Source organism: Drosophila tropicalis, unplaced genomic scaffold (genome assembly GCF_018151085.1).
Source record: "Drosophila tropicalis isolate 14030-0801.00 unplaced genomic scaffold, ASM1815108v1 contig_443, whole genome shotgun sequence".
In the NCBI taxonomy this organism is placed as follows: domain Eukaryota; kingdom Metazoa; phylum Arthropoda; class Insecta; order Diptera; family Drosophilidae; genus Drosophila; species Drosophila tropicalis.
In genome coordinates this window covers 5,095,279-5,118,969 of record NW_027172907.1, presented here as the reverse complement: position 1 = coordinate 5,118,969, position 23,691 = coordinate 5,095,279, and the positions used below count along the sequence as shown (strand labels likewise).

The 23,691-nt window shown below is 36.1% G+C and overlaps 2 protein-coding genes and 1 long non-coding RNA gene across 3 annotated transcripts; 2 read left to right on the top strand and 1 right to left on the bottom strand.

Moving 5' to 3' along the window:
* Positions 1 to 1,010: 1,010 nt before the first annotated feature.
* LOC137574176 (uncharacterized) lies at positions 1,011 to 16,393 on the top strand. The gene is given in 10 exon segments (XM_068286334.1): positions 1,011 to 1,209; positions 1,411 to 1,575; positions 8,270 to 9,475; positions 10,742 to 10,888; positions 11,125 to 11,286; positions 11,353 to 11,390; positions 11,392 to 11,530; positions 11,591 to 11,785; positions 15,376 to 15,668; positions 15,725 to 16,393. Coding segments are annotated over 8 exon segments (1,716 nt in total). The 5' UTR covers positions 1,011 to 1,209; positions 1,411 to 1,575; positions 8,270 to 8,949; the 3' UTR covers positions 15,941 to 16,393.
* LOC137574205 (uncharacterized) lies at positions 5,038 to 23,486 on the bottom strand. The gene is made up of 3 exons (XR_011031955.1): positions 23,335 to 23,486; positions 12,822 to 12,887; positions 5,038 to 5,056 (listed from the first exon to the last, which is right to left on the bottom strand). It is a non-coding gene; the product is annotated as an uncharacterized lncRNA (long non-coding RNA).
* Positions 19,346 to 23,267, top strand: Hsc70-1 (Heat shock protein 70 cognate 1). The gene is made up of 3 exons (XM_068286332.1): positions 19,346 to 19,634; positions 19,822 to 20,041; positions 21,394 to 23,267. Exons 2-3 carry the CDS (start codon positions 19,837 to 19,839, stop codon positions 23,115 to 23,117), a joined length of 1,929 nt encoding a protein of 642 aa, XP_068142433.1. The 5' UTR covers positions 19,346 to 19,634; positions 19,822 to 19,836; the 3' UTR covers positions 23,118 to 23,267.
* Positions 23,487 to 23,691: the final 205 nt, after the last annotated feature.

Sequence of the window (23,691 nt, the reverse complement as noted above, 5' to 3'; positions counted from 1 at the left end):
CCGTTATTATGACCGGCTTGAAAAAGAAATTATAAACAAATTACGTATACATACAAGCAAAGCATAAACAAAATAGATATAAGCCCGATTTATAAATAAAGATATCTAAATAATGCCACAGATATCCAACAGCAAAAACGAGTCAGAAAAGGTGTTCGGATTTCTATTTTAAAATTCTCATTAAATCTTGGCATGAGGCTAAGATGTGTCTTTATTACGTCGAAAATAGTATGAAATGGCATGACACAATTTGAGTTTTCAGTAAAGATTGTTTAAAACCTCTGTCAAAGTTTATTTCTAAAATTAAAAAGTATTTTTTGAGGATTAAACACATGGAAACCTGCTTAGGCATTTTCCTCGATTATTTTTGATTCAATATTGCCTTGTTGTTGTTTTTTTTTTTTTGCTTTTATTACTTAATTCTAAATTGATCAAAATACTTTAAAAATCTTTACTCTCTCAGGTCGGTAAAATGGATGTGAACTGAATATTTTTTCTAATATTTTGTCTTAAAAAATAATTTTACCTTTATTACAAAACTATATGAATCAACCATCCGTTTTGCAACTGTATTTTTAAACGATCGTTTCGTATTTTAAAAGAATATTTTAATATTTTAAAAGAACAAAAGTCAAAGTTAGTCAGCCACCGGCTCTTATGGTCAGTTGTCGTTTTGATTGCCAATGATTTTCGCACAACCAGAGAGACCGACTGATGAGAGAGAGAGTGAGCAGCATGTCCTGTGTGCTATTGTTATTTTATATTAAATCTATGTAGGTGTGTTTGTATGTTCTACGCATTTGAAAACAGGTCGAGAAAACAGCTGACTTAAAGTAATAAAAAGCGGTATCTCTCTGCTTTTACTCTCGGGTTTTTGTCTCTAAATTTTCAGTGGATTCGTCAAAGCAAGAGCAAGCCTAGAGCAAGCGTCTCTGCATTGGGGTTGGATTTGGCCGTCGTGCAATCAGACGCCAAGCAACCACCGAGGGAGCAGCATCGTTGAAGTAGTCGCCATCGTTAGTCGCTGCTAAACGAGCTCCTCCATCGGTTTTCCAAGCTAATTCATCGCGATACATACATAAATATGTATGTTTCTGTGTGTGTATGTGTGCGTGTGTCTGTATGGATGTACATACCCATACATAGATAACTAAAAGAATAGTCGAAAATTGTGTGTGCTAAAAATGCTTCAGTGTGAATACTCAATGCGTAAGATGTCCATGTCCATGTTTATGTCGATGTCGATGTCGATGTATGATGCCATCTGTGTGTGTGTTTTTTCTTTTTGTTAATGTAAATGTGTGTTGTGTGTTTCTGTGTCTTTGTGTGTATATGTATGTGTACCCATATAACTGCAATTAAAATTGCATTAAAGTTTAATTAAATTTTGTGCACCGATGTGTGTAAAAGTTTTCTGGCGAAAATAGGAAAAGTTGAAATGATTACAGCACAAAAGTTTGCAAAAATAATTTAAAAGTTTGCAATCTAATCAAGAGAGCAAACGGGACAAAATAACGGACAACCAAAAACGTAGCTGAAAATCGAATCGAAACTTGAATTTTCCAGCGATTGGCGGTGAGTGGGAGAAGAAAAATATTCTTCATTCTTGTTGATGTTGTTGTTGTTGAATATTACATACATACGAACATTGTTCTATATTGATACATACTCGTACATACATACATACATACATCTGTACATAATATGTAAATAAAAATCCTCTAGTTTTCTTTTTTTACCCTTTTTCCTGCGCATTCTTTTGCAGGTCGCGTATCCTTGCCTATTGTTGATGCTTCTTTTGGTTTTTTTAGAGTCAACAAACACAACACAAAGTTATGTATACATATGTATATACAGTTATGTAGTACACAATTTCTAAAATTGGCTAAACAAAAACCGAAGTTTGAAATAATTCAAAAATACAAAAGATCTTTATGTACATTTCGGTGTGTTTGTGTGTGTGTATTTATAGAGAGAGACAAGTTACGCCAACGGAACCTTTTGGTCCGCGGCATTTGACCGCAAGGGGTCATTTCGTGGACACAATTGATATGGTTTTTATATCATTCAATAGGTAATTAAGTTACGCAACTTTAAACGGACAGAAACCAACAGCATTTTAATTGCCAATTTAGGCAAATGTCACAATAATAGAATTTATAGCTTACTATTAAGAAATGAAAAAAAAAATCTTCTTATTGACAATATTTTATACATCTGATCGCTTATCGATCAACCTAAGCAAGGTATCGTGGCATGTCATAGATAGAACCAATTTTATAATCATTTATAATAAAGTTCGATATATTCGAAAGTTTGGAACAGTTTTAACTATTTTTCTTCTCCTAACTTTATCAAACAGAATGTTCTGACAAACAGCATAATACTGAAATCAAGACAAGGACAAGGACACAGTGATGGCCTATAAAAACAAATTTGTCATAGCTAATTTGGCTTAAATAGAAAATTCAGGTGTAAGCCCAAGGCAATGCTTTGTGGGCATCTCATTAAACTTATTAGATTTATGGGAATTTCAATGTCTAAACCTGCATTAGTTAAACACATTTTGCACATAAGTGCTTCGCCTCTCTCTACATACATACATACATACGTACAGATGTGACTTTGTATAAATATAGCATACTTTTTGGGGTCCATTGCGTTGGAGAGTGTCATTTATTCGAATATCACTTAAACACTGTCATTTACTTGGAAGATTGATGTGTTGTGATTTTCCATTGCATTTGAAAATATGTAAAATAAAAACATTTATATACACCTACATACATACATACATACATACATATGTACATAAGATACAAATGTACAAAAGTAAGCCACTTCGCTTTCACTGTGTGTAACCTACATTTTAAGCGGCGGCGGTGGCGGCACATTTTACATATGTGTGTATATTTGTATATATAGGTAGGTAGGTAAGAAGCCAAAAGCAGTGGCCGAAGTCGTAGTTTTAGAGGTTGGATGTCTCTTGTTAGTTAGTTTTTGGTAAGGACCTTATACACACACAACACACACATACAGATACAAACACTGTTCCTATTTATGCATGTGAATTTCGCCTTTATCAGTGCCTAAAAATACATACTCACACAACACAAAGAAATCTTTTATATTATATATATATGTGTGTATGTAGAAATCAAGAGAAGACACCGCTCTCTCGGGGTTATCATGCGTCGCACAGTGTCGCCCTTGTCTTAATAATCATTATCCCCAAATTGTGTTAAACGAAATTTGAATAAAAATTCAAAGTTAAACTACTTTTAGAATAGAATTCCTTCAAAAGATTTCCTGCTTAAAGTCCGCCAACGAATTTCATAAATAGGCAAAGGAGTTCAAATAAACAAACAAAACATTACATAAATATATCTTTAAAAATGAAAAAAATAAATCAAGGCCATAAACTGAACAGTTTCTGTTTGTTGCATTATCTTTCAAGGGGCGTGGCCCGCTTTAAGTGAATGTTGTTGATAAGATCAAAAGTTATTGTTTTTGCAACAAGTTCCCATTAAAATGCACCACTGTGCGACGCTCTCCTAAAATGAACTAGCACGAGTAGTCAGTCGTTCGGCTCGTGTTTTGGTTCGTTGCTTCCGTTACCGTTACTGTTTCCACTCGTCCTTCTCACCCACACGAAACACGAACACAAACATGCATACAACTGCAGTGGTCTGTGTGCGTTCATTCACTTTATACTTGTGTTTGTGCGGTCGCATCGCATTCCTTCCTCCTCTCGTTCTCTCGCTCGCTCGCTCGCCCGCTCTCTCTCTCTCCCTCTCTCTCCCCCTCCTGAGTCCTATGCGTGTTATTGGACTTGCATTTCCGTTTTTGCTTTCAAATTTGTATTTAAGTATATGCAAAGTGAAAAATTATATTACGTTCTTTTTTTTCTCTTTTTTAATGGCTCACTGAGATATAACCAGATCCTGCATTAGCATAAATAACTGTTTCGCATTTTGTGAAATGCGTTTTATACATATCAAATGAATTCGCAATTACATAAACATTTCCTAAATACTTGTGTATTCATTTAAGCTATTACTTTTGTAAACTGTAACACTATAAAAGTTTGCATTAGTTTTTTTTTTTTGTGTTCTTCCTTTGCTTTTCCAAATTGCAGTTGACCTTAACAACAAGTTGAGTTTTCCTATCGGCCAACGTGGCGTATGAAATATTTACATTAATCTTTTTGATAAGAGTTTACAATGTTGATGAATGGATTGACAAAATTTTAAACTTACTTTAGTTTTACATATGAATTAACATAATCATTTGGATAATCATTTGCTATCTTCAAATTTAAAATCGAATCTTTTTTTTTCACATTCGAAAAAAAAACAAAATTATAAATGGGCATATTTTTATATGTAGATGTAAATATCCATTATAATAAAACATTCGTTGCATACTTTTAGGCCAGAAACTGAAGTTTAATTTGTTCAAAAGTAAAGCAGTAGCTTTTATGATTGTAGTATTCTTAATTCTACACTCCAAGGGTAACCAAAGTAAAGAATATAATTTCACACTGTAATATGGGCAATGTATCAAATGTTTTAAAAAACGATGCAGAACCATCTCAAAATTTTTCAGATTATCCGCATTTAATCTAACAAAAAATTAAGAAAAATAAAGACCCAAAAATAACAATTTAATACCAAACTATTTGGTACTTAACCTATTTACAATTGAGAGACAAACTGTAAAGTAAATATCCAAGTCGACATTGAACAGTTTTCGTTTTTATAGATTCTTTGGTAAAGGAAGTACTGGAAACTGGTTAATCAATAACAGATAGCAATATAATAACAAACATAAGAAAATTGTTAAACATATGTTACAACAATTATTATTGTTATTGATTCAGTGTCACAACATAACCGTATAAAAGAACCATGTAAATGGGTTGTTGAAATCAGAAACGAATACATATTCGACAAGCAATTTCAAGTTATTCCAAGTGTTCTTCACCCATTCAAGATGAAATATTTCACATTGTTCACTATGGTCCTGTTGGCTGTCCTCGTTGCCACCGCTAGTGCTAAAAATTCCACAGACAGTCATCGCATTCGTGTTGTGCGTCGCAAGACAGCAAATTAAATCCCATAATGGATATAAATTGTACGGAATCGAAGGAGTAAAATAAAATAACAAGATATCAAATTAATCATTTTAAAAAGTGTGTTTATTTTTTTTGCTGTTTTTCTTTCATAATTTAAGACAGATGACGAGAGAAGTATTCTTACTTGTCTTGACGAGAGAAGTATTCTATCTTGTGCCTTGTGTATGGAAAATACTTTGTAATTTTTATTTATATGCAGTTAGTTATATAATTATTATATTTCGAATCTCTGGGAAAGATATTGATGGAAATTTAATTATGTTTCCCTCTCTAACTGGTAAAACAGACTGATGGATTGCAGAAGTATTGCTGATTGATTTACTCTTTCGATCATATTGAGAATGTTCAGAATACTATGGGAATCCTCAATTTTTCGATTACATAGACTCATTTCGAATAAGTACTCATTCAAATATTATTAAAATACTCGAATATGAGTACTTAGAGTAAATGTGTATCCTTATGAAATGGAAATATGATTTGGTTATTTAAAAAAATTGGCAATTGTTTGCATGAACGTTTAGCTAAAACGTTTTAGTGTGTACAGAATGAGTAGACTTTTTCTTTTGAGTTGAGCCAAGCAAAAAAAACCAAAAAAGAACGGTGATATTCAATGAATATATAAATAGTAATCATGGTGACAAGCATCAAATCTAAAGCAACGTTATGTGTTTAAATATTGCTCAAACACATGTAAGCTTGTGTGTTTGAAATTCAAATCTATGTATGTACATATATTGGACAATGTATCAGGCACTCATCATCATAAAAGTCATGAACAGATACAACAAGAGCCACCGAGATACCATCATCAACATTGTCATCATCATCGTCATCATCGTCGTCATCTAACACATATTCCATTATAATTTCTATACCCAGGCGCACATCATCCACATCAGGCCCACTTCATATCCCACTTCTGGCTATTTTTATGCCATTTGTGCATTCTTCATTGTTTAGTGTACATTATCACATTTTCCTCTTAAGGCATCAGCTACAGATATTAACATTGGCAGACCTAGACCCCTACCCCGAGGGGGTCTCTCGCTGTATAGGGAGGAAACGAAGGGGGCGTGGAAACTAAAACGATGATTCAGATTGTTGCCACACTTTGAGCGCTAAGCTGAGTCAGCGGGAGGTATGTCAGTGGAGCCTTTTGTTTGCTCTTGCAACACCGCATATACACACACACACACACACACAGACACCAAGACGGATATATGTATGTATGTATGTACATAGGTTCATGTGTGGGCATAGAAAACACTTGGATACGAAGTGGCTTTTATGTTGCCGCACTGCACTAGATCTTCTCTTGGTAATGCCACTGTCAGGGTGTTGGTTTTCAATTTGAAAACAAAAGCCCTACCCTTCCACACACCCCCGCTGTGGCATCGGATGAAGCTCCCTCTCCCTGTGTGTGGTTATTGTTCTTATTAAACAATTGTCGCCTGATGCAGATGGTTTTGCCAGTCTACGACCAAATCGTAATCATTATTACCATACATGTGCTAAAGAATCGAAATGGGATCAATCTAGTGCCTCAAAGTATGCAACACATATAAATTTCATAATTTAATCAATTGATTTTTGACAATTGATTAAATTGACGAAATATAAGCTAATCAACTTCATAAATAGAATGCTAACTACAATCCCAATAGAGTGACCTTTAATCACCCTTTTCACTTGATTTTATGTTTTAAACATAAACATAACTTGTCCAAATAAACATTTTCGAATTTAATATGATACTTTTTCATTTATTGCTTATTTCACGTTTTATTTATTCCACACTGTCCTCTTCAACCGCGTCTACGTTTTGCTGCAGCAGCAGTTTTACGATTTTTGGTCGCTGCTGCTTTCCTCTTTTTTTGTCTAGCTGCTTTTGCTGCCTTTTGTTTTTGGGCTCTTTTCTTATTATTTTTATTCTTTACCGCTTTTTTATTTTTTTTGGACGTTGCTGGTTTCGAAGTAGACGCCGGAGCTAAAGTTGTTGAGTCCTCATCCGAGGTTTCTGAATAATCTGGATCATCAGAGTCGCCTGCATCGGAGTTTGCCGCTTCGTCGCTTACGCCATAGTCAGCGTCAGCGTCCGCGTCAGCATCATCGTCATTTTCATAATCTTCCACATCTTCCACATCTTCAGCGGCTGCTACTTGAGCAATTAGTATTGCCAGTGTCAGAAGCAAAAAGTATCTCATTTTGAAATGGGTAAAATTTTAGATCTATGTTAGCTTTTATAGCATTTGGCTGGTTTATTTACATAACAAAACAAAAAAAACAATAAAAAAATGACTACGCAGTTCTCTCAAATAAAAAGTAAGTTTGTTTGCTTTTGGAAGGTCTTTCAAATAATGTTTGCTTAATATGTTATGAAACACCTGAGTCTACCTTTAATGGTACATATAATTTGACAATTAAATATTTTTCAAATTTTTAAACATTTTTTTTTATTTGTTGGCATAGGTAAAATTACATTTATTGTAAATTTCATGAGTGCCAGGTGTTAAAGTTTTAAATAAATAATATATACTAATTGCGTTTCTTAATTTAAATTTTGATACATGTGATAAAAATAATAAAGTAGAGAGAAAAATATGTAATCTTCTACAACCAAAGACTAAGCAATTAGTTTTTTGTAGCATACTTTTTGGGATTCTGAATATGAATATGCGCATCCTTGAGGAGTTTTCAAAGTTCTTAGTTGTCTTGGGAATTCCCGAGAAAAGTTTTTGATTTTTGAAGTCTTGATTAAATATTTTAATGGGCGTGTTCTTTTTTAAGGAGAAAAGGTTCTTGAGGTTTCCTTTGGCAGTTTCATACTAAATCCCTTTGGAAATCTGTCAACAAAAATAGTCAAAGCGAAGACTAATTTTAGTGGTAAATTCATTTTAAAGTCAAAGCTCAGTTTTTTACAATAAAATTTAAACTGAAATAATTTGAAATGAGCAAATTCTGTGTGAATTTTGATTTGCGTTATTAATAGAATTCTGTTTTGCATAAATTCACTAAATCATTTTTATTTAAATTTGCTTTTGCTTAGTGGGAAAGCCTTTTTGGTTGCGTCTACGTAAATCAAACTACTTAAAGTGCAACTATTTTTCTTTCATTTCTTCGCATTTACAGCAAGGGAAAGTGAAGCTAGTGGATAAGGAGAAGCGAGCGAAGACCAACCTAGTTTCAAAAGAAGTTCGTGCCATAAATTCTCATCTCGCATGGAATTAATGCCCATATAACACAACAAGGCGGGTGGAGCAGCACATGCACATGCAGTTGTGGGTCAATTGCGGTGGTGGTGGTGGTGGTGGCTGCGGTGCTGGTCCTAGTGGACGATGACGACGTTGATGATGACCGCAACACGAACAATTTTCCACTGAGGACAAATTATATGAAATTATCATGCAGAGCAAGCAATGGAATAGTTTGCCACTACCCGGCGGCAGGGGGCGACAAATCGAAACTTGAGCTCGTACTTTGTTTTTTTGCTTGTTGTTTCTTTGTTGTATCCCACATATATGGGTGTGTGTGTATGTGTATGTGTATGCATTTTTCACTTACGCCTGGTTTGGCCAATTTGCCAAAGAGTAATAGGCAAGCGACAAGAACAAAGTAAACGAAAAGTGAACTTAAAAAACAAAAAACAAGAGCAACGGGAACAGCTAGAAACAAGAAGCCAACTGAACTTTTCTTTCAAATGGAAAAAGTTTTCAAACACTTGCAAATGTGTTGAGGGGAAACACACACACACACACGCAAAGAGAGAAAGAGTGAACGACTCAGAGCCAGCGCGGCCATAAAATGCCAACATGGCTAAGTTAACGATGTCCCGTCTTCTGCAGCTGATGACACTGCAGCTGGCCACGTTTAGCAAGCAACAGCAACAACAATTTCAGCAACAGCATCAGTGCCACATGGCGATGGCTCTGTGGCAGGGTATTCTTCTCTTTGGCTGCCTGATGCTTCTACATGCCTCTGCATCTGCTGCCACAGCATCTAGCCCCTCAGGTCCAGCACCAGCTCCTCCAACAACAACAACTTCAGCTTCGGCTACAGCCTCAGTTCCAGCCGCAGCAACAGCAGCTGCAAAAACAAGCTCAGACTCTCTGTCAGGTTCAACAGCATTAGCATCAGCATCTGATTTGGCTCTAGTCCTTCACACCCCAGCATCGATGATAATAATGGATAATTTCACAACATCAGCATTAGATTTTAGCGATCAACAACAACAACGCGCCCAAAAACGCGATGTTGCCCATGTGCCTGACGATGACTACGATGCCAGTTATCCGGATGATATAGACGATCTTGAGGCCTTGATTAATAATAAGTCTGGTGAGTTCAACAAAAAATACCCACTAATTTCCAAGTTAAGTACAAAAGTAAATGAGAGATGAAGTTTTGCCTTTAAAAAGGTCATTTCCAGATATCACATATGAACGAAATTTATATAGACAGCCAATCTTGAAGCTCTCAATTTAAAATCCTTTATCTCAAAACCTCTAACTTTGCAAATCTGCAATTAATTGCAATTGTCATTTGCATTTAAGCCTCCAATGTCTTAGATATATATGTCTTAAATATTTAACCCATTTAGTTGAAGAGGCAGCATAGTTCGGTAGACCTGACGGAATTATATGATAAAGGCGAAATGGCTTCTTGGTTTCATCGAGATCAAGGATAAATGTCTTGGACAAAGGTTATATTTTCCCATTGTACAATTCCTGCATTACTTGTCATTACATAAAAAAAAGCAAATAGCTAAAATTAAAAACCATCATTGCAATCGGCCTAATATGTACTGGTAGTTGGCATTATGCGGACTCTCTCAAGGTCATTGATGCTTTTCCTGTTTGTAAAATTGCATAATATATAGGTGCATACATATATGTATGAACACATACATGTGTATGTATGTGTGGGGCCCAACTATAACTGCAATTTCGTAACATTGCCAAAATAATGAAATTACACACAAACACACACACACACACACACATACATATCCGTCGTCACCAGCCTCTCAAATTTGCTGCGATGCGGCAAACTGCATTGCCAGGTGGACTTTTGAAGAAACAAAAAGCAAAAAAAAAAACTATCCCTACAAGGCTGTTGGTCAGTTGCGTTATTTATGACCAACTTGATCTATGGGGAATTACGTATACGTCGCCGTTTTTAAAGGCCATATGGAGAGATGAGCCAAGAGCCAAGAGATCAAACAGAGTCAGCAAATCAGCGAATGCTAACAAAATGCATTACAAAATATGCAACAGGATTTCCATTCCAGTCACGTTTATTATACAAATGTGATGCAATTAAAAGCACTTTGACTTTGCTGCATTTTCCTCTTGCAAAGTGTCCTTTGATGTCCTTACATAATACCTTTTGTGTGCTTTGAAAACCACGTTCTAAGTGTAAGATTCTTGTATATTTTAGAAGCTATTATTGTTTTACTGTGTACATATATAAGGATTATGCACTCCACACAAAATGAGTGCCCTAAAAACATTGTCATAAAAGTAGTCTTGAGAAAATGTCGTGACCATAGCCAGAAAATACTAAAACAAGCAAATTTCTATACTTTTATTTTTTATTGTTTAGCAAAAGGAAAGTACATTGGAGCTCCATGCAACGAACTTAAATGCGATGCTAAATTGCTGCACGTCTCCTGCGACAAGGATACGCAAATCTGCAGCTGTGAAAGAAACTATCCAGTGCAGTTGGGACTGATAAAGGGTTGCGCCAAACGTAAGTTTAATTTGTTTCAAATCACAATTCAATATTTGTCGTCAGTTTGGCAGCGCACCTAGCGGCCAATTCTGTTCTGTTGTAGAGCAAAAACCTGCCTAAACCGACAGTTGAATAGATTTTCAAACAATTTGTCAACTTATCAACAAGTTTCCGTATTAATCTTTAAAGTGATTAGGTCCTCTTTGACATTTAGGCTATTTAGACTTAATTTCCTCGATTTGCTTGATTCACAGCTAAAAAATTAGGCGATCAATGTTTCTACGATGAGACGTGTATTTACAATGACGAGAACTCCCTCTGTGTTCAGGTGCGACATAATGCAATGTGTCAGTGTGCCAATGGTTTTCACTCGGTGAGTTATACAAAGCCAACGAGACGCGTTTTCTGCACGCCAGGTAAGAATTTCTTTTGCCTCGAGTTGAACTACATGTGTACAAGTACATACATACATTTGGTTTTAGATCTCAGCGAGTTGAGCTCAGATCTGCCTACCCTGTTGGGGGGTGTCCACGGGTATTGCTGTGCTGGCTGGTCTTATCTGTATGGTCTTGCATTTGTTTAGCAAGACCAAATATCCAAGGCATCGCAACTATGGAGATGCCAATATTCCACCGCCCATTCTTTATTCTAGCGATACAGGTGAGTTGGGAAATGAGTGAAGAATTTTATTTGCTGATCAATGAATACTTGTTTTTGTAGGCATACCGCTGACCGTGCATTCGGCGCGACCATCTTCACGGTCCAGCATACGATCGACGGGATCGATTGGTTCCTATGGCAATCGTCGGGCCTCGGCTGGCGGAATCGCCGGAGCTTCTGCCAGCGGTGGTGGCAGTGGCAGCGGCGGAGGCGGCGGCGCGTCCAAAGGCATTTTAGTGTCGACGTCTCGTACAGGTGCGGCTAGATCGGCTGCCATATTGCTCATATCGTGTCACATTACGGCCGTATCGAAACAAAATTCGCGCGCCTCATCGCGTCACACCTCCGGAGCCGGCTGCAGTCAGCATTCGCGCGACGATCTCGACGAGAGCAACGGCCTCGGCTCTGGCGGCTGTGGTGGCAGCGGCAGCGGTTGTCGCAGCTGTGAGAGTTCCCTCTCCATGACCCGCCATCTGCAGAAGCAATTGAATCATCAGCGGCATCTGCTCAGCTTCGAGCTATCGCCGGCAAAAACAAAAAATCAGGATAGATTTAGGACCCTCTTGGGCATGAATGGAATTGATAATTATAGATCCAATGATGATGATGACGATGATTATGGGTGCCATAGCATAGATCCCGCCACTGTCCCACTGCAAGGCAGTGATGGTGATGGTGACGGTGATGGTGGTCTCGGTGGTGGTGGTGGTGGTGCTTGTGGTGCAAGTTATGCAGGTGGTGCAGGTGGTTATGGCGATGGCGCTGGCGCTGGAGCTGAGCTGCATCATTTGTTACAAATTGGTGCGCTGCCCACGCCGGCGAGTGAAACGCCCAGATTTGCGGTAAATCAAACCAATCATCCAGCATCCATCCATTCTCAATTTCAGTCTCAGAACTCGATCTCATTTTCATGCTCATAGGCCGACACCAACACTCACACAATACTCACACACACAAAAAGGACATTCGACAGATACTTTCTCCATTGTTGTGATATGTCGTTGCCTTACCTCTATCTAAATTGAACTCTGTCTCTATCTCTCTCTCTGTCTTTCTATCTGTCTGTCTCTCTCCCCGTATATGTTTGTTTGTTTTTGTTTCTTCGCGGAATGAAACATTCTCATCGTTACATTTATCTGTTACTTATATACGGAATTGTTTCAGTTCAATTCGATGCTTCTTAACTTAACTTTTGTAGCATAGATTCTCGCATAGATACATACATATACATATATACATTCATATTCGTACATCAGTGTATTGTACAGACATTTAAAAGAAAGGTACTTACCTCACATCAATGGAATATCATTATCAAATATCAATGGAATATCATTATCAAACATCATCTTGAAATCTAAAAAGTAGAAAGAGAATTAGTTGCAGAAATCATTAATATTTGATGTAAAAACTTAATGTAAACTGATGTAAAGCTAAAGACTGATGTCGGGTTGAAAACCATCTTAAGGATTTCTATCTTTAACATAAAGCCAGTTCGTTTTTTAAAACTTTGAAAAGTAATTTTCTATCAAGGAAAGTAAAAACCCTTTTGAAATGAGAAAGTTTGAATATGGCCCCCTAAAGTATGCAATTTGCATAAAAGTTAAACTTTGGTATGTTCAGTAGCTAAAAAGAGATTTGCAAATCTTGTAAAATTCTATTTTTAGACAAAATTTTAGATACATAAAATTCATAGTATTCCAAAATAAGTTCTTTGAAAGAATGGTTTTTTGTTTTGAATCGTAGTTTTGGCTATATTACGGCTACCTATAGCGAATTTCGGAAATCAAAGACAACGGATTACAAGAATTGATTTGGCGATTAGTTACGAATATTTTTAGTAAACAGAAATGAGTTTAAATTAGATTTCATGACAAATGTATTGAATGATAATAATAGAGTATGCTAACTCAGTTCATTGTTTAATCATATTCACTTTCATCACAATCGTTATCATCATTCCATTGGAGCTTCCATTTATCGCTTGCATATCTAGAGTAACATCTATCGTTTGCCCCAGTAACCAAAAACCAAAAAAACAAAAATTGAAAGTTTTGTGTTCTTACTGATCGATGTTAAATGTGCTTTCGAGCCTATGTTTCAAACAACAACAATCTGTTCTATGTATTCCTTTTCTTCCGTTAACAAAATGATGAACATATTTACATTCACACATATACACAAACACCCACACAGAGATACTACACATACACACACACGCACTATAGAATCAGTAGGGCATAAAACGCGATATACACAAACAATTTTACAGATCCAATAAGCTATAAAGAGAGATTTCATCGCCTTAGGATGTGTAATATATATATATATAACGAATCCCATATAATTTGATTTAATGAGAGTTTTGTTTGTCGGATGAATATTTTTTCTGTATGATGTAAACGCAGCAGCAAATTGATGAAACAAGTAAAACAATGTTCTGACAAGATGATATTGAAGCAATATGGCGGTGACTATGTTCATAGAAATTTCCCCCATAATAATTAAGCTTAACTAACTAACACACACACACACACACACACATACAAAAACACTGAAATCAACATACATATGTATGTATACAAAACTAATTACTAACCACTAATAAGAAATAATTGCAAATCAATTACCACACACATAAAGTAATACATACAAACACAAAGAATAATTCCAAAGAGAAAAAAAACCTGCATGCATCCTGTAAGAAGAGGAATTCACTTCTCACAGGACACTCTTCCCACTAACAAAAAGCGTCATTGAGTCCTTATTATTTTTGAACAAAAAAAAAAAAAAAAAAAAGCCACACAAATTATTCTATGTTCAATCTTTTGAACTCAATTCAATTTTTCACTCGCTAACTCGCTCTTTTTCTCTGTCTCTCTCTCTCTCTGTTTCTCTCTCTCTCTCTGCATCTATTTCTATGAGCTAAATATGTCTTCTTACTTCAATCTGTAATTGCCTTGCAATCGAATGCAGTTGAATGCAATTGAATGTTTTTTTTTTTTATTTTATTTTCAATTAATTCAAATAACTTTCAAAGGCTTCATTGTTTATTTGCGAAACTTGCGCCTTTTAATCACACTTCCTTTTGACCAAATACACAGACAAACACACAATATTTGTGCAAAAAAGCAATTCCTGGCAATATAGATAGACTTAATTCTTTTTGAATCGGACAGAAGATACAAATTGAAGGCAAACATTGGTTCCCATAGACGGTTTATAGTCAATTGAGATTTGATCTGCAAATCTTCCATATCAAAATAAATGATAAAATTAAAGTGCTTTGAACTCTTCTGAAATCAGGCCTAGACTGTTTAAACAACAAACTTTTAGGATGAAAAATTTGACTGAAGACAAATTTTGTTTTTATTTGCCAGTTTTGGAACAATTTGAAGGCTCTCCATAAAACAATTGTCCTTTTCAGAGAGAGCACTATCTCAGTGGATTAATGGGATTCCCATTTGCTCTGTTGGCCAGTTTTACTTTTTGCCAGACGAATTCTTGCACGAATGCCTTGCTTAATAGCTGCTTGGTTAATGCAATTTATGTACATTTTTCTCTCTCACTCTCTCTATCTGCCTCCCTTACACACACACTCACACACAGACACACCCTTTCTCTCTCTCTCTCTCTCTCTATGTTTCTCTCTGAAATATGCTCTGGCTCTTTCTTGTAGTCTTTTATGATAAAAAGCAAATGCTTCAATAATTCATACAAAACCTACTAATAGCAAAAAAAAAAAACCAACTAATATCTTGAATCTCTGTTTTGTCGATTAAGTGTAAACTTTTCTTTGAGTCGAGGCTAACTAAAATTGCAATTGACCAAAAACCGTTTTACAGGTTCTCGAAGACCAAGTCTAGCATCGGTGCATAGTACTAGCTCCTCGGTACGCAGCTACAGCATGATGCGTTTCGAAAAGGAAGTCCAGCAGAAGGAGATTAGACAGGAGATGAAGTTGCGGTTGGCGCGATTGCAACAGCAGCAGCATCTAACCCAGAATAAGCCACAAATAGTTATCGGCGAGGCGCTATTGCAGCATGGAGCCCTCAGTCGTGTAAGCATGCCCACGCCCAGTCCCCTCACGCCCAATTCGCTTGATGAGCTGCTGCCATCGTTGGATGAGAATCAGGAGGTAAGTTTGAATCAATTATTAAGGATGATGATGATGCTAATTTAGTGTATGGCCAGTATCCACCACGATTAGAGACCACATATAAGCAGCTTATTCAGCCGCAGAGCGTCATGGCATCCACATCGACATCCGGAGCAGCATCCGTCGGAGCAGCAGCCGCAACACGATCTGGAGGAGCAGGAGCAAGATCCATTTCAGCAGCCACCTCCTCCTCGTATCCGGAAGCTAATGGCTTTAATGGACCATGCAGCTCATCGACTGAGGCTATCTAATATTGTATCCTTACCAATTAAGTGTTGTAATTTTAGGTGTAGTCCCCCTCTAAACAAAGAAAATCAGTCATTATAGAAGTTGAGTTGAAAGCTTATTGCTATTTATATTTGAATTAAACGTCAAACGTGTCTAGGTTTTAGTCAGTTAGATTATGTGTAACATAGTAAGATCTCTAGTCAGAGAAGGAGCTAAGCTAAGCTAACAATAAGAGAAAAGCGTTAGCTAAATTATGTACATTCAAGTTCTCTTTTCAGCAGCGGCTAATCAGATGAATCTAATATAGTAATTATAATATTTTATATGTGTATTGAATACAGTTTTGTAGATGTTATTTATATATATGTATGTATATGTAGATGAACAATGTTTAGTTGCTCCTGCTAAATTTTCACTCATGACAATTCGAAAGAAATACAATAAAAAAAGGAACGCACTAGACGAATTCAGCCTAATTTTTCAACTTATCACTTGAACTTCTGTTTTTCTGTGAGACTTTGTCAAATGATTATATGTATATTCAGTGAGTGGATTGATTTATGAGGACTTGACTAGTGCTAGTACATTACAACATAAATATATGTAGAATTAAACAACTCAATGGAATGCCTTAGATAATTAAGAGGTATACATAAGTATACAAACAACACTTAAGCAGGTAATTGAACTACTTAGTTGTTTTGCAATGCGTTTTCACCTAACCGAATCGAATTCACATAAAATTGAAGTAAATATATGTATGTATCAAAGAATTGATCCATTTAGTGGAAATTAAAAAGTTTAAAACAAAAATCACAATAAAGTAAAATGTAAAAAAAAGGAAAAGAAAAAGAAAACATTAAATTTAGATGTAGCACAAAATAAGTTTAAATGTTGTTAATGTGAGATTAGCTAGGTTGATTTGCCCTAAATTGTTAGTACTGATTAATATAAATGCAAAAAGTGAATTTATAAAATCGGTTTAAACCTACAAAAACATACAGACGTATATACATACATACAAAAATATATATAGTATATATACATACTATAGTCTAGTCATAGGTATATACATATACATACATATGTATATTTAAGTTCAAGCAGAAAATGTAGCAAAAATTTATAGGTATTAAACGAATATTGATCAAAGAATGTTTAAGAAAATCAAAATGTAAAAAGTTCAATATGTTTTTCATACAGAAAGAAGTATAAACATAATAAATACATAATACATACAAATGATTGTTAGGGTTGTTCAACTTTCCATTTTTTTCGAAATAATTTATCTATGACAAAACAACTGAAAGGATAGTAAGTCTTTTATTGATTATGAAAAGGTGTAATTTTCTTTTCTAAATTTATCAAACTACCAGAAATATGTATGTGTAAAAATTTTAAATAATTCACATTTGGATTGGATAATGAAAGAATTGCCTTGTCAGAGTATCTAGAAATCAAAATGCAATCAGTTTATATTCTGTGAAATACTCGTTCAATTGAGGATCAACTTAAATGCTAGAATTATTTTTAAACTTTGTCGAAATTTGTTTCTTTCAATCGATTTAGGGATACATTTTTTCGGAACCAAAAGAGAGAGAGAGAGTTGTAGCGATTCAGCTATCAGTTTAAGTAATCAATTAATTGAATATTTTCATTTAAAAATCGGTAAACCTTAATACTAATAAATTATTTATTTAAGTCAAGAGATAAAAGGTTCAAAAACATCTAATCATTATTAAAGATGCCATTTAGCGATCTTATCTTAAAGTTCAATACCTAAGAGCTCTATATGATATAGTGGTCTGATCTGAGTCCGGCGAGTGTACAGTACTTATATATATATATATAGAAAATCCTGTTAATTGAAAAGTTTTATTAAAAAATTTTACTAGTTTACATAAACTCAAAAATAGAAGAGGCAAAAAGGGAACCGATTTCAACTTGACACTTTTTATGTGAATTTTTGTAATTTTTTTGTTAGTTTTAATTTTAAAATTATGGATTTTCGAACAACCCGCTTTGCATTTGCATGTGTTGGAATATGCGACTTATAAGTTATGAGAGACGACATGACAGATATAAGTAAATATATGCTGCATCAGTGATTCTATAGCGAAACCGAAAACAAAAAAGTTCTGTGACTAAGAACTGATCTAAATACATACATATGTACTTACGATATGTATTAAGATATGCACACATACATATGTACATAGATATAGATGTATGTACATATATGTTGAACCTATGATACTCTCCAATCGATTTGGTTTGCCCAGTCAATTTTAGTTTACAATTTTCCCTTACAGAGGAGTTTCAAGCGAATACAATAATTGAGATATGTATGTTTGTATGTAAGAATTAATAATATGATAAAAATAATAAATATATATATATAAAATAATATAATATAATATACATATATATTTACTATATTAAGTATTTGATACCAAGGTTGTTTTAAGTAGTTGATTTTAAATTTATAACGTAAAAGTCTATTGTTTATGACAGTCGTTACAAATATAAATATATACATATATGTATATACATATGTATGCATACATACATACATACATACTTGTCTATGTATGTTATGTAAAATATACTCTATAAGTATCTATCCAATACAGACATATGAAAAGTAGAAATCATATCCAAAACAAGATACACAAACAACCATTGTTGAATATCTAAAACCGAACAACAAAACAAAACAAAAAAAAGCTTTACACCTGTTTTTGAAATGGCAAATTAAATGCAAACATTTGGGAGCGGGAAAAATTGGGAATTCGTCATCATGGGTTGGTGGCATGGTAGTTTAGGGTTAAGAATCCCTCTCCATTCCACTGGGTCTATACATATATCTTATGTAAGTAATAAAGTAGGAAAATATAATAGTAGGCAGAAATATTATAACCATTTAAATATGTAGCATCCATTATAGTATTTATCTGGTAGCCTGTGCGTATACGTGTTATTTCCCTCATCTTTTCAAAGGTCCTTTATAAGGGGGAATAGTATTTAATTTTGATAGCTCTAATTAATATTAATTTCTTGAGGTCAAGGCCTTAGGACTCTTTTCATTTATAGTGGTTTCTCTTTGAGATACTCTCTCTCTGTCTCTCTCTCTCTTTCTCTTTCTCTTGCTTGTATTATATGAAAAGGCGAGAAAACGAGAATGTACTAGAATTCTTGACCGTTTGTGAGTCAAAATTTCTATCGGCTAATTATGTTGAGCGAGAGATTCGAGAGGCAAACTAATTGCAGGGTCTGTTAGAACGCTGCCAAAATGTATCTATGTATATACATATATATGTACATATAGAGATGCACACATGAATGCAACAAACACTGTTAATGTACAGTCTAATTTGGTGGATTTTCTTGTGGCATTTGAGATATGTGTGACAACAATTTTGGCTGCCAGTTGTCTTGTGGCAGTCGTGGCGCGTTCAGCTTGAGATTTAAATTGATCTTGGAGACCATCAGCTTCGATTGGAGAGAGTATTCGAGATAGTTGTGTGGCGATTTCGATCAGTTTCGTTCTTTCGTGATCATAGGTCACACAAACAGCTGACGCTGTGGAGCTGCAAAGAGAGAAAACGTTCGAATTCCTAAGAGTTTTGACATTTGTGCTTCTCTTTTTGATCATATCCCTGTATCTCTATCGTTTTGCATTCTAATTGTGAGGTCGAATACGGCAAGGGGATTCGGGTAGGTTTTTTTTTTTGTTGTTTTGTTTTCACTTTGATTGTGTAATCACATTTAAAAGAAAATTTCATTCTCGTTTTCGGATTTAAAATTTTTTGTTCATTTACATGGGATGCGGCAACGACCTCGACATATGTGCATATGCTCTCGCTCGTTGATGATCGTCGTGCGGGATCTGTTCTAATTAAAGCCCACAACAGCAAGAATGCCCAAGTTACCAGCAGTTGGCATTGATCTTGGTACCACATACTCATGTGTGGGTGTCTTTCAGCATGGGAAAGTTGAGATCATTGCCAATGATCAAGGCAATCGAACCACGCCCAGTTATGTGGCGTTTACGGAGTCGGAGCGTCTAATAGGAGATGCGGCTAAAAATCAAGTGGCCATGAATCCGAATAATACAATTTTTGGTAAGTCTAATCAAAATTTGATATCCCCACCACCTCTCTCTCTCTCTCTCTCACACACACACACAGACTCTTTGCGTCTACGATTCTTTATCTTTTGTCGCTTTTACTCTGTCTCTTTTTCTGTTGTTTATTTATTGTTGAGGTGCATTACTGTTTACTTTACAAATATTTTGATGAACGGAATGAAATAATAATGCAAATATTTCCCCCAAAAAAGACATATAATATTGTTGTTTATAATTCGATTTAAATATTTATTTTAAGAAGGTTTCACCCGCTGGCGCCATATTGCAATATATATACATATGTCTCTATGTGAGCCTGACAGATAGAAAGTATTTATGCACTTGCCGCCACTTACCCGGGATACCCCGTGCCCCATCGCGCCCATCCATTCGCACACCCCACTCGACCATAACTCATTACTTGCCGCCCCCTCAAACCCAATCCAATCTTCTCCCATATCTATCACCATATACTATTGGTTTAGTAACACGTCCACTTGTTGTGTTGGGGGCTTTTGGCTTTTTTTTTCAATTTCTTTTTCTGCCACCGCCCGGGGCAAGCTCTCCGCCGATGGCATTCGCAGTCGTTGATTTTGGCAGCATTGCCAACAAAAATTTGCCATGTTTATTGGCATAATTTGTGTCAGAAACAAGAACAAAAATCAAGCAAATATATACCTATACATATATATATATTTAAAATAGGTTTTCTCCTTTGGCACATTAGTTTTATGAATATTCACTGAATATTTACAACTATTCTAGGGATTAATGTGCTTCAAAATCCTCCTATTTCAAAGGATACAAAAATCTCGATATTTCGTTAATTGATAGAAATAGCTTGGTGGCTTCCTTTCGACTTTTCTAGGGCCTTTAAACACTGGTGCATGAAACAATAATTTAGAAATATATATAATATTATGCACTATGTTTTGTTCACTCATGACTTTTGGCATTATTTCTCTTCTTGGATTGCATTATTGTTGCTGTAGGTCTAATTCAAGACTTCTTTTTTATTTTTCTTGTACTTTCATTTCAGTCTCAGAGTCTGCTTAAGAACTGTCCGCCTAGCCTTGCCCAAGACCTGCGCCTCAAAATATAATATATATATATATGTATATATATCTGACCCATTAAATGTCCCCTAAAATATATATATATATATATATATATATACACATACCAAATACCACAACCAGTACTCTATAATAATTTATCTGTAATGCCCTCGTTGTCCACACTATCCAATTAGATTAATAAAGAGAATCCCTTATTCAAGCCCAATGTGGTTTGGGTTTTTGAATGTTTAAAGTATATATGTATGTATAGTATTTCTATGATTTGCAGATGCTAAACGTCTAATCGGTCGCCGATTCGATGATGCCACGGTGCAAAGCGACATGAAGCATTGGCCCTTCGAGGTGATCTCTGAGAATGGCAAGCCACGTATACGGGTTGAGTACAAGGGCGAGAAGAAGAGTTTCTTTCCGGAGGAGGTGTCATCTATGGTCCTGACCAAAATGAGAGAGACTGCGGAAGCTTATCTGGGTGGTTCGGTTACCGATGCAGTGGTCACAGTGCCAGCCTATTTTAATGACTCCCAGCGGCAGGCAACCAAGGATGCTGGTGCCATTGCTGGTCTCAATGTTTTGCGTATCATTAATGAACCGACGGCAGCGGCAATTGCTTATGGCCTGGATAAACAAGGCACCAGTGAACGGAATGTACTCATCTTTGATTTGGGTGGTGGAACGTTTGATGTTTCTGTACTCACCATCGAGGATGGCATATTCGAGGTGAAGGCCACCGCTGGGGACACTCATTTGGGTGGTGAGGACTTTGACAATCGTTTGGTCAATCATTTTGTCCAGGAATTTCAGCGCAAACATAAACGTGATCTTGGTCAAAATAAACGTGCTCTACGGCGTCTACGTACCGCCTGCGAGCGTGCCAAGCGTACACTTTCCTCATCCACTCAGGCCAGCATTGAGATCGATTCGCTATTCGAGGGAATCGATTTCTATACATCGGTGACTCGAGCCCGATTCGAGGAACTGAACGGGGATCTATTTCGTGGTACCATGGAACCGGTGGCCAAAGCTTTGCGTGATGGCAAAATGGACAAAGGACAGATACATGATATTGTGTTGGTCGGTGGTTCGACAAGGATACCGAAAGTGCAACGACTCTTACAGGATTTCTTTAATGGCAAAGAGCTGAACAAGTCGATTAATCCAGACGAGGCTGTGGCCTATGGGGCGGCGGTTCAAGCGGCCATTTTGCATGGTGATAAGTCGGAAGCAGTGCAGGATCTGCTTCTGCTGGATGTCACACCCCTTTCGCTGGGCATCGAAACTGCTGGTGGAGTAATGACGACGCTAATCAAACGGAATACCACAATTCCAACCAAACAGACGCAAATCTTTACCACATATGCCGATAATCAGCCTGGAGTTTTGATTCAGGTATATGAAGGCGAACGCGCCATGACCAAGGATAACAACATTCTGGGCAAATTTGAGCTATCGGCTATACCGCCGGCTCCTCGAGGTGTGCCACAGATTGAGGTGACCTTTGACATTGACGCAAACGGTATTCTCAATGTGACAGCTGCAGATAAGTCCACAGGCAAGGAGAACAAAATAACCATAACCAATGACAAGGGACGTCTCTCCAAAGAGGATATCGAAAGAATGGTCAATGATGCAGAGTCCTATCGCCAGGCAGATGAGCAGCAGCGTGATCGCATCAATGCCAAGAACCAGCTAGAATCATATTGCTTTCAGCTTCGTTCCACATTGGATGATCAGCAGCTTAGCTCGCGGATTAATGAATCAGATCGTCAGACCATTTTACAGAATTGCACTGAGACAATTAGCTGGCTAGATGCCAATCAATTGGCCGATAAACAGGAGTATGAACACAAGCAACAGGAACTGGAACGCATCTGTAATCCGATTATAACGCGATTCTATCAAAACTCTGGAGCGCCACCGCAGCAGTCATCAACTAACGAGGAACCCTCCTCTGGTGGAGCAGCAGGAGGTCCGACCATCGAAGAAGTCGATTAGATAAATTTTCCTTGCTTAACACCTGTTTTTCCTGTTGCTAGCGAAAAATTCACTTTTGACTTTACTTTAATTAAATTTCGGCTTTGAATGTTTGTTAATTCCCCGTTAATTCTCACTTTCTAATAAAAATTATTTTTAGTTCCCCAAAAAGGCTCAAAAGTTTTTCACATTGTAAAAAAAAATATTTTAAAATAATTGATGGTGGAGTTAGTATTACCTTGTTCTTCAATCTCGGAGTTTCACTTAATTTCTAAGGCACTTGAATTTTATTTAGCACTTCGCTTAGCACTTTAAATATACGGAATGATCGCAAGCCGGCATATATAAAGCTTTGTCAGTTCGGTTCTGTAAACATATCAGTTCGCGCCATGTTCAACACTGCACTTGCACTATGCAACACTAAGTTATTATGAATACCAGTATTTGTATTTCCAGTTCATTTGTGAGTGTAAATATTTCCCACTATTTTAACAGGGACAATTTTTAGAGCTAAGACCTGGTCACACTCAAATCTAATTAATTGAAATTTACCGTTATTTTTGAAACTAGAGAATTAGAGAAGCTTTACTTTGAA